Raw genomic sequence first — 17,443 nt, 5'->3', positions numbered from 1 at the left:
CAGGGTTGTGCTAGCAGCAAGGAGCCCTAAAGTGTGAGATGATCTCCCTCAGGCAGAGAGGAGGCTTACTGCTGGGTCGGAAACCACAGCTCTCTGAGGCTAGTTCTCCCACCACAGAACCCACGGCATGTGCAGGTATCCATCTGGACCCTCCATGTCACCTCCACAGGTCTCGGGGGCGGGGAGGGGGAGACAAACGCAAACACGCTCGCAATGTTTGCTGGGATATAAGCAATGAAGTCCTTTATCTCTGACCCAGGAGCCTTGTGTCTTCTGATAGGACCCATGAAAGGCTAACTAACTTCTTAGCATGGAAGTAGGGTAAAAGTCAAATCTCAAACCTGACAATGACAACCCAAAGCTCCAACTCTGTACTTTTTTTTTTTTTTTTAAACACTGCTTAGTATACAATGGGAAGGGTTTTTATTAAGGAGGACTATTTTAGAGGACACTAAAAGTTATACAAAGAGCTGATAGAGGAGTCATTAGTGCAGATATCCTGAGTGTCTCCACTAAGGAAGATAGGCACACTCTGGTTGCGTCTGCCTGACATTAACCTCTATGTCTTCACAACTCAAGCTCTGCTTTGCCTTCAATTAATTTAAATTAGTGCAGCTCTACACTATGCTACATATTTTATCCAAAGATTCAGTAAAACATGAGCATTTCGCTTGATAATTAATTCAAGAAAAATTCAACTCGCTAAGTCTGTAGATGTCAGATCCACTGCAATGAACTTCAAGAAAATGTCCAGATTCTTTGATTACATTAGACTTTGTTTACATTAATTAAACAGGCATGTTCATTTGATTCAGTAAAAGTTAACAACTTACATCAAGAGTGGTGATTTCTGCTAAGTCATGAAGTTCTTGAACAGGGTCGCTTTTTTGTTGCCTGATGTAATCCGCAAGAGCTTTCACTGAGCGCTGGCCCCTGTATTCTCTCTTCATCATCATCCCATTACGAAATAATTTGAGGGTTGGGTATTTGCTTATCCTATATCTCTGGGCTATATCAGCTAAAAGAATGAAAAACAAAATTAACTTCACTCATATTAGTGTCTAGGTGAGCCCATGAGTCCAACAGTCAAAAATCCTACAATTATTTAGTGAGAATATTTTGGTTCATATAATTCCTTCACAATGTCAGAGAAAAAAATTAATCATGACAAGTTTATGTCCATTAAAAGGCCAGGCTCTGGACATATATTGCCTGGTTCAGATCCCAAATTTGTTATTTACTGGCTGTACAAACTTGCAAGTTCTATCAACTCTCTCTGCCTTAGAGTCTCATCTGTCACATAAGGAAAATAATTTCTACCACACAGGGTTGTATTAAGGACCAAATGAGACAATACAAATGCATGACCCAGTAAGCTTAGTGTTAGTAAGTATTATTACAGTCAGAAAATTAGAATGTGCAAAATTCCCATTTTGAAAAGTTACTCAACTCACTTTATACTTGTGAGAATCTCTTACATCATTTAATAAAGGAAAATTAAATTTAAAACTATGCTCAAAGGCTAAAAATATTAGATTCTTTGGCTAGTAGAAGAATAAATTTATAATCCAAATACATAAATTTTGTGTAAGCTAATAGAATAAAAACCCAAAAGTCAGAAGTATACACTAAACAATTTAAAAAAAAAGTCCCTTCGTATGACCTATCAGTATATTCTCAAGCATTGGGGATTTTAAAAAGAACACACACACACACACACACACACACACACACACACACACACGCACCCTTAAAATTAGTATGTATAGTCTAAAAATAAGAACCTAAATCAAAATGTATACTGATCTCATTTGTAGAAATCGCAATTACTAAGATATAGATTCAATCAGGAAGTGAAAGCCTTTAAATATTTCTGCTGCTTTTTCCAAGAGGTGGCAAATATGAGAAATCAATATTTTCTAGGCATGGAAAAGCTCAAATGCCATACTACTCAAATGGATGAAAATGATAAAAGATACAATGAATTTTTAAAATGGAGGGGATCAGAGAATGGACTGAAGTAGCCTAAAGTGACATTTTTGTTTTTATTTTATTTTATTTTATTTTATTTTATTTTATTTTACAGAGAGAGAGAGAGACAGCAAAAGAAGGAACACAAGCAGGGGGAATGGGAGAGGGAGAAGCAGGCTCCCCACTGAGCGGGGAGCCCCATGCAGGGCTCAATCCCAGGGCCCTGGGATCATGACCTGAGCCGAAGGCAGCCACTTAACTAACTGAGCCACCCAGGTGTCCCACATTTTTGTTTTCTTAACTTAGTTGTAAAAATGCAGAATTCTAAAATGGGGGCACAAGAAATCATGACAATTCTCTTACCCTGCCTCGCATTTCTAGTAGCTACAAAACAAAACCAACAGAACAGCAATAAGGCTTTGCTGACCACCTTAATTTTTTCCCCCACCTTAATTTTCTAAGAGATTCTATAGTAGAAACAAGTGTACTAGAGAATATACACAGTTTCATGGGTGTATACATAGGTCAAAATTATCAATTTGTACAGTTTAAATAGGTAGTTCACTGTACGTCAAGTATACTCAGTATAGCGGCTTTAAAAATCTAAGTGAATACCGACGATACGAAACAATGACAGTTACGCCTTGCAGGGTCTGACACAAACTAAACACGTGATGACACCAAGAGCATATGAGCTGGGGTAGGAGAGGTGACGAGCAGGTTAATGATCCTAAGTATTTTAAGGTCTTTGTACTGCTCAGGAAGAGGGAAAAGTACTTACAGTATTTGGCTAAGTCCCGGTGTATTCGTGTTTTCTCTAGGATAAACAATCAGAGAGCTAAACTGATGTATTAGGGGTTACGTACGAATATGGGTTCTCAGTAACAGCACATTTCAGTAAACTCCATGGAAAATCTATAAAGGAGGAAATAGTGCTTGACTACTAAAATCCTTTAAACAGAAGACACACCTAAGCAAAAGAAGGGACCCACTGGTTATATATGAGGCCAAAGAGTACTTTATTCACCAAATTACAGAAATCTGAAACAATATTAAGGTATCTTAATATACACATACTTAATATAGACGCTAATGTATTTAGAAGCAGGTACTTCTTGAAGCAGAAGACTAGTGGGTGTATCACCTTTTCAGCCTGATGGGTTATAATGAGAAAACCATCTTTGAGGTGTTGTAAGAATGGTGGGTTCTATCACCTGAGCAAGGAATTAATGAGGTTACATTGGTGCTGCAAACAGAGGGGTGGGCGTGCTTCCGTCAGCAAGCAGAAGTCTTTTAAGATAAACAGAAGCACCTGCTGTAAGGCAAAGGCCACAAAGGCTAAAAACACCAGCCCAGAGATATAATAAAAAGTAGGAACTTTAGCTTCCCGATGAAAAGCCCCTTCAGTCCCCAGGACACCACATAGTGAAACTTGGCATATTATAAAGTGAATGTCTGCAGTGATGTAGAAATGAAAATGGTTTGAATAAAAATACTGTTACATGAGGTTAAGTAATTCTACTGGCCAGTGCCACAGTGCTGTGGTCTGGAATATGGAAAATGTCTTTTTAAAAATTACTATTTCTTCCCAAATACCATCAAGAGAGGACTGCTTAAGTACAGGAGGTACACCCATACAGGCTGTTATGTAAAGGGATGGAAAAGATGTCTTATGCTGCTAAGGAGCCATCTCCAAGATACACTGTTAAGTCAAAAAAGCCAGGTACAGAAAGATGGGTATAGGTATGTCATTTTGTGTGAGAAGAAACTTGGGAAAGAAATATAAACACACACACATATACACACGTATAATATGTGTATATGTGTGTGGCTAGCAGCAAGTGTATGTGTGTGTGTGTATATATATATTTACATAATCTTTGTGCCCATTCTCCTCCTCCCTCCAAAATTACACCACCAATAGGAGAAAAAGCCAGAAAAGGTCAGAGGTGGAATTTAGATTTCCTGGACCATACCCTGGTTTTATATTTCAACTCTGGAACTGAGGAAAATTTTTTAATAGTAAAATAAAATTAGTTTTAAGGAAATTTTAATACTGGCATTGTTATTTTGAAATAAACACACATAAAGTACGTGAATAATTATGCTAATGCCATTATGAGTCAAGATTTTCAGCATCAGAGAAAAAAGGACACAAACAGAAAACTGAGAAAATTAAGTAAAAGTCCTGTAATGTTTGTCTCAACTGGAACTACTAGCAAAAATCCATGATGAGAACTAGCCAATCCAACCAGTTAAGGAAGAAATAATTCCATTTCTGCAGAAAATTTTCCTAAAAATTGAAGAGAAGTGTTCACTTTCCAACTCATTCTATGAGGCCAGTATTAACCTGATTCCAAAACCAGACAAAGACATTTTAAGAAAATTACCAATATCCCTGATAAACAAAACCAGAGGGCTTACACCAGTGGACTTCAAAACTTACTGTAAAGCTAGAAGACTCTAGAAAGTGTGTTACTGGCATATAGACAGACAAACAGATCAATGGAATAGAGTCCAGAAATTGATCTATATATACATACAGAAGTGATCTTTGATCAAGGTGCAGAAAGTAAAATCTAACTACATATCCTTATAAAACACACATCATAAGGATGCTCAAGGCTTGAAAGAAAAAGGCTAGGGAAAAACATACTGTGCAAAAACTAACCAAAAGAAATCTTGCGGGGTGCCTGGGGGCTCAGTGGGTTAAGCCTCTGCCTTCGGCTCAGGTCATAATCTCAAGGTCCTGGGATCAAGCACCGCATCAGGCTCTCTGCTCAGCAGGGAGCATGCTTCCCCCTCTCTCTGCCTGCCTCTCTGCCTGCTTGTGATCTATCTCTCTCCGTCTATCAAATAAATAAATAAAAGTTGAAAAAAAAAAAAAGAAATCTTGTATAGCTATATGAATAGTAAATAAGTACACATTAAAGCAAAAAGCATTGCTAGAGACCAAGAGGGACCCTTCATAATAAAAAGTCCAATTTCCCAGGCAGATACAACAATTCTGAATTTATATATATCAAATAATAGTCTAGAAATATATAAAGTAAAAATTTACAGTACTATAAAGACAAATCTATAATCACGGTGGGAAATTATTAACACACTTCTTTCAGTAACCAATACAACAAATGTAACCAATAAAGTAAGGAGAAACTGAACAACACATCTAAGAAACATGACTGAACTGACACATGCAGAACACAATATTCCAAAGCTGCAGAACTCACGTTCTTGGTAGGTGTGTATACCATATAAAAAATAAACACGATGAGTCACAAAAAAAAAATCTCAACAACTTTCAAATGATTCAACTCATAATGAGAATGAAAAACTATATAGACATGGATTGGAGACAAAACCACAAGAGAAACTGGAAAATAATGTAAACCGAGTGATAATGAAAATATCTATAAGAACTTGTAGCATGCAGGCAAAGTGATATGCAGAATGAATTTATGACATTAAAATAGATTATGTCTGAGGGGAAAGGCTGAAAAACGAAGAGCTAAGCATTCGTCTTAAAAAATTATAAAAAGAACAAACAGAAAACAAAGGATAAAGGAGTGAATGAGAAAGGTAAAAGCAAAAATTAATGAAGTGAAAAACAAATATACAATAGAGAAGATCCAAAAAGCTAAAAATCTGGTTCTTTGCAAAGACTAATAAAATTGATAAACCACTAGAAAGACTGGTCAAGGAAAAAATGAGAGAGAAAACAATTTAAGGAATGTAGCAGGAATATTTAACTCAGATAAGAAGAGAGTATTATCAATAACATGATGCCAGTAAGTTTGGAGATTTAGATAAACTTTTTCTTTTAAGATTTATTTATTTGAGAAAGAAGAGAGAGAATGAGAAGGGATGGGCAGAGGGAGAGGAAGAGAGAATCTTAAGCAGATACCTTACTGAATGCAGAGACCAACAATCCTGAGATCACCACCAGGGCCGACAGCAAGAGTTGGACACAACCAAACTCCACCACTCAGGCACCCCTAGATAAAGTTTTTTAATTCCCATTATTTTCCAAAGAAGACATCCAGCTGACCAACAAACACAGGAAAAAATGCTCAACATCCCTCATCATCAGGAAACTGCAAATCAAAACCATAATGACTCACACCTGTCAGAATGGGTAAGTCCCAGTGGGGGTTACATCCCCCAAAGTGTTGGCAAAGATTGGAGAAAGGGGAACCCTCCTGCACTGTTGGTGGGAAAGCAAATTGGTGCAGCCACTAGGGAAGACAATATGAGGTTCCTCAAAAATTTAAAAACAGAACCACTCTACAATCCCATAAATCACACTACTGAGTATTTACCCAAAGAAAAAAAAACACAAATTCAAAAGGATATAATCACCCCTATATTTATTGCAGCATTATTTACAACTGCCAAATTTTGGAGGCCAATCAAGTGTCCATTGATAGATGAATGGATAGAGAAGTGGTATATATATACAATGGAATAGAATTCAGCCACTGAAAAAGAATGAAATCTTGCCATTTCCAACAACGTGGATGGAGCTAGAATATAATGTTAAGCAAAATATATCAGGGAGTGAAAGACAAATACCATATGATTTCACTCATACGTGGAATTCAAGAAACAAAACAAACAAGTAAAGGAAAAAAAAAGAGAGAGAGAGAGAGAGACAAAACCAAGAAACAGACTCTAAACTATAGAGAAAACTGATGGTTACCAGAGGGGAGGAAATTGGGTGGTCGGGTGAAATAGGGGATGAGAATTAAGAGTACACCTATCATCCTGAGCCCTGAGTAATGTGTAGAGTTGCTGAATCACTATACTATATGCCTGAAATGAATTATGACACTATATATGAACACTGGAATTAAAATAAAAAACTTAATTTAAAAAAATTCCTATTAAGACACAACTTACCAAACTGACACCAGAATAGAAAACATAAATAGTCCTAAAATTATTAAGTAAATTAAATATGTAATCCATAGCTGTCCCACAAAGAAAACTCCATTTCTAGAAAGCTTCACCATCAAGTTCTACCAAAAATTTAAGCAGCCAATAATGCTGTTAACACAAACATTCCAGAGAATACAAAAAGAGTGAACATTTCCCAACTAATTTTATGAGGTCAGCATAATCTTTCTGCCAAATCTGACAAGGAAATGATAAGAAAAGTATATTTTAGTCTTACTAAGGAAAACAGATGCAAAACTTGAAAAGAAAATGTTAAACTAAATTTGGCACTGTATACAAAGGATAAAACATCACACAAGCTAGATTTAGTCCAGCACTTCAGTTTAATGTTTGAAAATCAATCAATGTAATTCATGACCTTAACAGAATAAAAGAGAAAAATTCCGCTACAGTGGCCCCCTCACTGGTCCATAGAGGATATGTTCTAAGACCCCCAGGGGATGCATGAAACCATGAATAGTACTGAAACCTCTATATACTACGCTTTTTCCTTTACATACATACATGTAATAAAGTTTAATTTATGAATTAGGCACAGTAAGAGATTAAGCATAACTAATAATAAAATAGAACAATTATACTATACTGTAATAAAAGTTATGTGAACATGGTCTCTCCCTCTCTCAAAATACCTTCTTGTGCTGTACTCACCCCTCCTGTGGTGATATGAGATGGTAACATGCCTACGTGAAGAGATGAGGTGAGATGAATGACATGATGTGAGGCTACTACCGACCCTCTGACAGTTCACCTGCTTGGGAACTGCACTTGGCCACGGGTAACTAAAACCATGTAAAGCAAAACCTCGGATAAGAGGGACTGCCATACCTCTCAAAGGCAGCAGAAAAACATTTGATAAAATTCAAAATCCATTCACACTTAAAATTTTTTGGCAAACTAGAAATAGAAGAGAACCTCCTTAGTCAGATAAAGGGTATCCAAATAAGCAAATACCAAACAACTTGATAGTGAAACACTTGAAGCTATCCTGCTGAGATCAAGAAAGAGACACAGATGCCTGCTATGGCTTCTGTATCACACTGTACTGGAGTTCCTAGTCAGTGGAAAAAGAAAGAGTAGATACACTAAAAAAGAAGTAAAAATATTTTTACTTGCAGGAGATGTTACTGGGTTCATAAAAAACCCAAAAGGGAACCTCCTAAAGAATTTCCATTTCCAAGCAGGATGTAGTAGGTGGCAGAAATCTACTGGTCTTGCTGTTAATGACTAGGAAAAGAATGTATATTTTTTAATTTTTTAAGATTTTATTTATTTATTTGACAAAGAGAGAGAGATCACAAATAGGCAGAGAGGCAGGCAGAGAGAGAGGGGGAAGCAGGCTCCCCACTGAGCAGAGAGCCCGATGCGGGGCTCCATCCCAGGACCCTGAGATCATGACCTGAGCCGAAAGCAGAGGCTTAACCCACTGAGCCACCCAGGTGCCCCAAGAATATATTTTTTTACATCATATTTTTTTTTTTTTAAGATTTATTTTTTTGACAGATAGAGATTACAAGTAGGCAGAGAGGCAGGCAGAGAGAGAGAGAGAGGAGGAAGCAGGCTCCCAGCCAAGCAGAGAGCCCGATGCGGGGCTTGATCCCAGGACCCTGGGATCATGACCTGAGCCGAATGCAGAGGCTTTAACCCGCTGAGCCACCCAGGCGCCCCTTTTACATCATATTTTAAAAGATATCAGACACCATGAAACCAATGAAGAATAAGTGAACTGGAATCTTAGAAAGGTACAGACCATTCCTAAGTGAGCAAAAATCAAGCACTGGCTACTTTCTTTCCTATATGCTGCCTATGTAATTCCTCTTAAAAATTAAAACTGTAATTTGTGCAGATTTAGGGCTCAGGACTACACCTGCATAGACAGAAAGGGAACTCAGCAAAGCTTTTCACAGTCCCCTGGGCTGGGGGCACTATGGGGGGTTGGAAGGACCCTGAAACACACCACAAGCTCTCCCCAGAGGACATTACTAAATACATGGGGCACAGGAAGCTGGAGGCTGGGCCAGAAAAATAGAGAACATCCCTCATGGCCTTGTGGTACTTAGAAAACGTGTACTTGTGGAAAGGACCTGCATCAGCATCAAACACATAGCCAAGATATTTGCCGGATTTTGAAGCTGAATAGGCAAAGGAAGCACCTAGATATTGAGGAACACCATGAGTTTTTAAGACAAACTGGAAGATATCTGCGCCACATACTAGAGATAAATTAATAATATTTGGAATACCTAAAAACCATTAACAAAGAACTTCCAGAAAGATAAATGGGCTAAAGATACCAGCTGATTTATAAAAGAAACACAGCCAAGTTAATGTGTAAAAAAACATGCTCATCTGTAATCAAGAAGTTACAAATTAAAACTACCAGATAATATTTTGCCCATCCTTTTTTGCAAAATAATAATTAGAAGTTTTTAAATTCAGTAAAATCAAGCTCTACAAAGGGAAGATATTCCTACTAAGTCCAATTCAGGTGCACATTCAATGTTAGTAAAGCTAAACTAGCCTAGCTGGTGCCTAACTTGGTAGCAGAAAGCCATAGAATTTTTCCAATCCCCAAAGGATTTGGCAGAAAGTTTATGACTCAGACCCATTAAGAAAGGAACTAGTCTAACTGGAAACATCCATTTTCTATTTATGGCCTAAGGATCAGTAGGAAAATGGACAATAAGAGACACTGCTGGAGTCATTAACTTTCTTAAATTAGTGGGCATAATGGGAAAATAGTGTGCTGGTAACAAATATGCGTAAACCAGAAGTAAAGTAAGTGAGGTTATAGGTGGACTCCAGACAGTCTTAAATTCTAGGTTAATGGAGTTTGAATTTTACCTGGGATAAGCAGCCACTGAAGCAGCAGAACAGGGCTTTAAAAATATTCACCTGGCGGTAAATCAGGGAGAATCAGGGAGACTAGTAAGGAAGCTACTGCAACAGTCCTGGCAGAAATAACAAGAGTCTGTTTACAAACTTTAACATTACAACCCTTAGGTTGCCTTAAAATTCTCGTTATGGATAGAAACAAATTAAATAATACTTGAAGACTATTAAAGGAATAGATACTTGCCTGCTTAATTCTCAAACAACACTGTGGCAGCAGGTGTGCTGCATAATGAGGTGGCTTTTAATTATTAAGAAGCAAAAACCTTAAAATTACATTGATGAATAATCTCAGACATAAAGGTGACTTTTTACAGGCTTTGGTCAAAAATGATTTTAAGATAATTATAATGTGACATTTTGACAATATAACAAAGAATGGTTTAAGGGGTATAATAAATGTTTTTTTTTAATTAACTAGATGGATCAAATGTTAAAATGCATGTCAAAGGAATTATAAATTTCGGAAGGTTAACAGCTCCTTGATTAGAAAATTAGCATGTACTTTTGTTTCAATGGTCACTTACTTTCCCTTGATGGGTTCTGCCTGCCCGCCAGCCCACCTTCCTCACTCCTGCCCAGCAGGGCTCCACACGGGGAAACTGCCTCCCTCTCCATCTCAGCAGTGTGTCTCCCCACTGTGATTACCAATGGCAGATGATTTCAACAGGAAGGTCTCACTGTTCTTTTGGTTCAGGGATGAGGGCCACTGCTGCCTCTGTACACTTTTCCATTCCCAAACCATGCCTTCCCCACAATGAGGGTAAAACAACAACAACAAAACACCACAACAAAATAAAGCCCCAAACAAAAATTACAAACAAAGCTTAGAAGTTTACTCAGGAGTCAGGCATCCAAGTTCTGTTTTGTGCACATGAATTCTTCAGTGTACATTTTCTTTTTTATAGTTTTTAAGTTGAAATGTATTTGACATATACCACTGCACAGTTGAGGGTATACAATGTTGATACATTTATTTACATACTGCAATACGACTGTCACTGTGGCACTAGCTAGCACCTTACCACTTCAGTAGTTATCACTTTTTATGGTGAGAATAATTAATATCGAGTCTTTTAACAAGTTTGTTTTTAATACAATACCGCTGTCTACAATTATTTTCTTACTCTTAATGCCTCGTTTACATATAGCTCTTATAAAAGCTTCTCAATTTCCACTATGGAAGGTTCAAGCTGTATCGGAAGGCACACAGGTAAGACTAACTCTGGTATTTGGGAGCAACTGCTGCGTAGTTCAAGGACAATGACAAAGTACTTCCCTAAAATGCTAGCAGGAGTGTGAATGTTTTGCACTCCCCAGCAAATAATGTCTGGAATGTCTCTTGCTGTATGCCATGAGCCCTAGAGCCACTGGAGGTCAGCAGAGATCCTGGTCCCACTAGGGGCAGATTGAGGAGTCTTTCCACATCTAAGGCAGCAAGACCACCAGGGAGAGTGATGAATTCAACTTCCAAACTCCCCATACAAGGAGGACACAGAAGGTGAGATAAAGGGAGACCATGATCAGCAGCTGAAGCGGGGGCAAATTTAATTGTGTGTATGTGTAGAAATTTTGGAAAACAAAGACAATTACAAAGAAAACAAGAACCATTTGTAATTCAACCACCACTAGGGAAAACCACTGGTAACATTTTTTTTCAAAGATTTATTCATGTACTTGAGAGAGAGCGCAAGGGGCAGAGGGAACAAGAATCTTCAAGCAGACTCCCCACTGAGCACAAGACCCCAGGACCCAGAGATCATGACCTGAGCCAAAATTAACAGTCAGCCGCTCAACTGACTGAGCCACCCAGACACCCCCAAAATTTTTATTATATCTAGCCGACTTTGAATAGAAGTTGCTTAACAAGCAGTGACATGTTTCAATGGAGAAAAAAATAAACTCTGAGATTAGTCAAACAGTTAAGTGCCAGTATCAACACTTGCAGAATGGGTATCAGCAGCTTGGAAGAAAATCCCAGGAAGAGCAGAATAATGGTCTCCAATCAAAAGCACTACCAACACTCTTAATGGCACAGAAGTCAGTATTATGTGGAAAAAACACAAAAATTAATGACTCAGAATCGGAAAGTGATGTACAATAGTCAGCTTCTGGATGTGAAATTTTTTCAGGATTACTTGAATAAATTTATTTTCCTTTTTAGGTATACACACTAATGATATGACGAAAAAACCTTTAAGTCCAAAATAGTTCTCATGATAAAATTTCTAAGTGAAAAGCACTGCGTTATAGTTCAATTTTTCTGTTTGTTTTTTTTTTCAGCTACAGATAAAAGTGCCTTAGAATCAGTGACAAATTAGATTTGATGAAATATTGCAGAAAATACTTAATCATATTGCTGGGAGATGAGATAATCCATATGAAATTCTTAATGGAGTACCTACAAAACTAACAGTTCATAAATGCTGGTTACTACTCATTACATCTATCCATCCATCTGTTCAACAACTATAATGGGGCGCCTCCTTCAAGCGAGGCATCCTTCCTTCCAGTGCTGGGAACACAAGGGTAAAAAGACAAGGTCCCCACAATAACACAGTTTACATTTTATCATTATTATTATCATCATTACTATTACGATTACTGCTGCAACTAAGAATCTTAAATGAAATTCATAAAACTCTTAATACATAATACATGTACCAAAAAGATGTACCAGTGTGGATTCCCAAAGTACAGTATAAGAGAAACCCACTATGATAAATCAGCAATAAATATATCCTCACCCGAGATGTAAAGATTCCTCGTAGGGGAGCCCCCACCCCCAACACACGGGAGAAGCTAAAAGGGTGACTGTCAGATCTGTGACAAGGATGAAACCGGACACCTGAGTCCTGTGCAGGGTGAGTGAGGACACCTGCTCTGCTGCCATCAGAACTCAGATATAGATGCCCACCAGGTGGGGAACAGGTTGTTCCATAACATTCTGCCTCTTGATTCTCTTTAATTGCCCTGACTTCCTTTTCCCTTTTTCTCTTCCTCCTACTTCTCTCCTCCTACTCTGTTCCCTACTTTAAATGCAACAAATGGAGAATTCACGGGCTCAGAAGGTGAACTAAATTTGAACCCTAAGATGAGGGTTATTTAAGCTACAAGCTTTACACTGGGGTTTCAAAAATATATGCCTAAGCTTAAAAAATGGGAAGCTTCCGGATGACACTCTAGTGTCAGTCTGAGTTCAAAATTCTCTTTCCATAGTTCCCACCATGTTTCCCCCCACCCTTTTTTTTTGGTCAGGGGACAGGAGAGGGGATTAAAGCTGCTGCATCTAGCCAATGCGTAGAAGCAAAAGGGCGGACTGGGTGAATTAGCCTGTTCTATCTACCTTTGCCTTCTTTCTCCTCTTCTATGTTCTCGGCCTATTTAGCTCAACATTTGAACAAACCAAGTCCTAGGAAGGGCATATAAAGAAGTGAGGTCGAGGTAGGGCAGAAAACAGTCCACAGGATGCTGACAGGTGGAGGAGGGAGAGAGAAGGAAATGCAAGCAGCAAACCAAAGAAGGGGGTTCTGTGGCTGTGCACGGAGACGGGACTTCCTGACCAACTAGGAAGGTGGCATAGAAGACAACTCCCAAAGAATTCCCAACACATTCTAAGGAATGAGTACATGTATTTCCTCCCTAAAGGGACTACTTTGAAATATTCACTTGGAATGTTTTATGAAAATTAGAGCCATTACATTTTAATATTGTTATCTAATTTTGTTTGGTTTTTGACCTTACGGTCTCACCTCATCCTTAATTCTTTTTAAAAAAGATTTATTTATTTATTTGAGAGAGAGTGAGAGCGAGACAGAGAGTGTGAAGAGGGAGGAGGGCTGAGGAGGGCTGAGTATCTCAAGCACATTTACACCCAGTGCAGAGCCCAATGTGGGGCTCGATCCCACAATCCTGAGATCATGACCTGAGCTGAAATAAAGAGTCAGATGCTTAACCGACTGAGTCACCCAGGTACCTCTCATCCTTAATTCTTAAACAGGGCTAATAAAGAAAAAAAAAATTGTAACTTAGCACTAGCAGAAATTCTCAAGACAATATACAAAAATTTTTCGCTAAGACAGATTTCACAACTAAATTCAGATATGGGTCACACCTCACTTCAAGCTTGCAACCTACTAGGAAGCAAAAAAACAGTCATTAAAGTTTTTAAAAATTCCATGCAAGCCAGAGCTGATTCATACATTTCACCACATTAATTTCTTCCAAGAACCTACACTGGGTTTTGTCAAGTCTTTCAGCATATATTGATAAGATAAGCTGGTTTTCTTTTCTTTTCTTTTTTTTTTTAAAATATTTTATTTATTTATTTGACAGAGAGAGAGGTCACAAGTAGTCAGAGAGGCAGGCAGAGAGAGGGAGAAACAGGCTCCCCACTGAGCAGAGAGCCCGATGCGGGGCTCGATCCCAGAACCCTGAGATCATGACCTGAGCCGAAGGCAGAGGCTTAAACCGCTGAGCCACCCAGGCGCCCCGATAAGGTGGTTTTCTTAATTTTTCCTACTGGTGGGGATTTATTCTGTTTCCTAACTAATAAGCCATCTTTGCAATTATGGGCATAAATGCCACCTGGTAATGGGAGACTCTTCCCAAGGCACATCTACCTTCCATGACAGCTGGAAGTCAGACAGACATGCTCATGCCCAGGAGGTAACAACTCATGAAAGAAGGCAGTTTCAGGACCAACCAAATGGCCTCAACTGCCAGACCTGCTCACAGGAGGTCTACACTGAAAAATTCTGACAGCCACTGAGAGAACTGTGGGTGTTTCCAGAAGACATCAAGTGGCTCTAAGTTGTCCTCAAAATGCCAGGAAAAGTCTATTCAAGAAAATTCTTTTCAAATCCAATGACTGTGCTAAAGGCCATTTATCACAGTAAAAATAAACAGAAATTACAATTAACAACAGCACAGCACACCTGCACAGATTTCAAGCTTCTTCCACACATATTTTCTCAAAAACTCTCAAGCAACAAGACACTCCTTCCAGCTCTCTCCTTAACCAAAGACAAAGTACAGGTTAGGAGTCTTTTTTTTTTTTTTTTTTTAAAGACTTTATTTATTTATTTATTTGGAGAGAGAGGGAGAGAGAGAACAGGTGGGGAGAGGGGCAAAGTGAGAGGGTGAAGCAAACTCCCCACTGAGCAAGGAGCCCAACACGGGGCTTGATCCCAGGACCCTGGGATCACAACCTGAACCAAAGGCAGATGCTTAACACACTGAGCCACCCAGGCGCTCCAGGTTCACAGACTTTTTATACCAACTTTGTATTTGAAAATTTTCCAACTCACATAAAATATGAAAAAGTAATGTAGTGAGCACCTGTACACCCTCACCTAGATTTAACACTTTTTATCATCTCTGGTTGCCAGATTTCTCTTTCTTGCCATGCACACACACACGCGCACACACACGCACACACGCACACACACTGTGGCAAGTGCTGACTCAAGTTCAGTGATTTTTCAAGTAACTTGTCCAACTGTGTATAACTTTGGTAAGCAATGGGGTTCTAGTATTAGAACAGAGAATTCTAACTTAGTGGAGGCTGGGCCACACACTATAAGGAATAATAATACCACACACATGTAATTTCATTTTTGTTTATACACTAACCCGCTGGAGATAATTTAAACAGACTATAATATTTTTATGTAGAAATTGGGTGAATCCTCAGTTTCTATGAGAAATCCAATTTACTTTATTTTGACCTTCAAAATACTCAAGCTACCTGGTATAAGCTGAATCCTCTTGGGCTCCGGTCCAACTCCCTGCACCCACTCTGAAACCCCTGCAAATCTTTAGGTCTTTCAGTGTCCTCATCTGTAAAGTGACTGATCACATACTTCTGCTCTCTGAAAGCCTCGTGTTCCTTCCCACCTCAGAAACTTCACACATACTCTTCCTTCTGCCTAAAATACACTTCTTCCTCTATTTCCCTTATAAACTCCTATTCTGTCTTCAGGCCTCACAGCATTGCCTCAAAAAGGCCTTCTCTACCCACCCCCGGACTAAGTCAGACCTGGATTATCTCATAGCATCCAACACCTCTCTTCAGAGAAGTTTCACAAGAAGCAACTGCATATTTACTGCTCTTGCCTTTCTAGGTATATCTAGTTCGTTGCTATATGTCTAGAACCTGTGCATACTGCATGACAAAAGGCATATACAGAAAACTTTTTGTTGGATGAATGAAAAACACTATCTGACTCAAGGGGCTCTGGTGAAGATAACAAAAATAATGTGTGTAAAAGCACATCTAAATCCAAGTGAACATTATATACATTGATTTTTCCCAGCAATATGACTAGAAACTTTTCACAGGAACTTTTCCAAGAATAACACTCTTACTTTGGATGGAAAGCCTGAGTGACATAGTACATCAGAAGCAAGACAGACAACGTATCAGAGGGCAGGAAAGAGTAGGCTGCCACAGTGCCAGAAGGTAATTAATAAGCCGCATGTGGGCAGAATGGTATCTTCAATCTGAAGTCACCTTCTGCCTTTGCTAGAAAGCTTTATATATCTTCTATCTCAGAGAAATTAATACTAAAGCAGCAAGTGGGTACATCTGCCAAAAAGAATACTGTAAGGACATACAGACCACCAAAAGTAAAATTTTTTATTTGCATACAACGTAATTGTCTATGTAGAAAATCCAACCGTACTTACATAAAACCTATTAGAATTCTTAAGTACCAGGATATAAGATCAATATACAAAAATCAGTTTTACTTCTAGCAGTGACCAATCAGAAATTTAAATTTAAAAATCAATGCCATTTAGAATAGCACCCAAACCCAAGACATAAGTAGGGACAGATTTCACAAAGATGTGTGAGACTTAAGAAAAAACACCAGACAAACCCAAAATGAGAATATTTTGCAAAATACCTGATCAATACTCCTCAAAATTACCAACTGTCGGGGCGCCTGGGTGGCTCAGTGGTTTAAGCCTCTGCCTTCGGCTCGGGTCATGATCTCAGGGTCCTGGGATCGAGCCCCGCATCAGGCTCTCTGCTCAGTGGGGAGCCTGTTTTTCCCTCTCTCTCTGCCTGCCTCTCTGCCTACTTATGACCTCTCTCTCTCTGTCAAATAAATAAATAAATAAATAACAAAAAGCAAAAAACTACCAACTGTCAAGATGACCTGATACTTAAATGCAATATCCTGGATTTTGGAACAGAAATAGTTTCTTAGTTGTAAGAAATGTAGCAGGGTAATATAATATATGTCAACATCAGAGTAAACTACGTAAAGGACTATTAAAGAGAACTCACTGTATGATCTTCGCACCTTTTCCCCTTCACTTTGGTTAGAAATTAACAAGCCGATTCTAAAAGTCATACAGAAAGCCAAAGCAACTAAAATAGCAAAACCACTTTGAAAAAGAAGTACAAGGCTGGAAGATTTATATATTACTGACTTTAAGACTTATAAAGCTACAGTAATCTAGAAAGTGTGGTACCAGTAGAAAACAGACAAATCAGTCACAGATAAACACACCAACAGTACAGAACAGACAAATTAGACATAGATCCACACTTACACAGTCAGCTGATTTTGAAAAAGATGCAAAGTCAATGAAGAAGTAATAGTCCTTT

General features: G+C 38.5%; 1 protein-coding gene across 1 annotated transcript in view; it reads right to left on the bottom strand.

Annotated features, from left to right (window-relative positions):
* ERP44 (endoplasmic reticulum protein 44) overlaps positions 1-17,443 on the bottom strand; it is a 97,452-nt gene that overhangs the window by 32,696 nt on the left and 47,313 nt on the right. The window contains 1 exon segment of the mRNA XM_046022872.1: positions 834-1,018. Within this exon segment, the coding sequence (XP_045878828.1) occupies positions 834-1,018 (185 nt within the window).

This window comes from Meles meles, chromosome 11 (assembly GCF_922984935.1).
Source record: "Meles meles chromosome 11, mMelMel3.1 paternal haplotype, whole genome shotgun sequence".
NCBI lineage: Eukaryota > Metazoa > Chordata > Mammalia > Carnivora > Mustelidae > Meles > Meles meles.
This window is presented reverse-complemented; position numbering and strand designations above follow the sequence as displayed.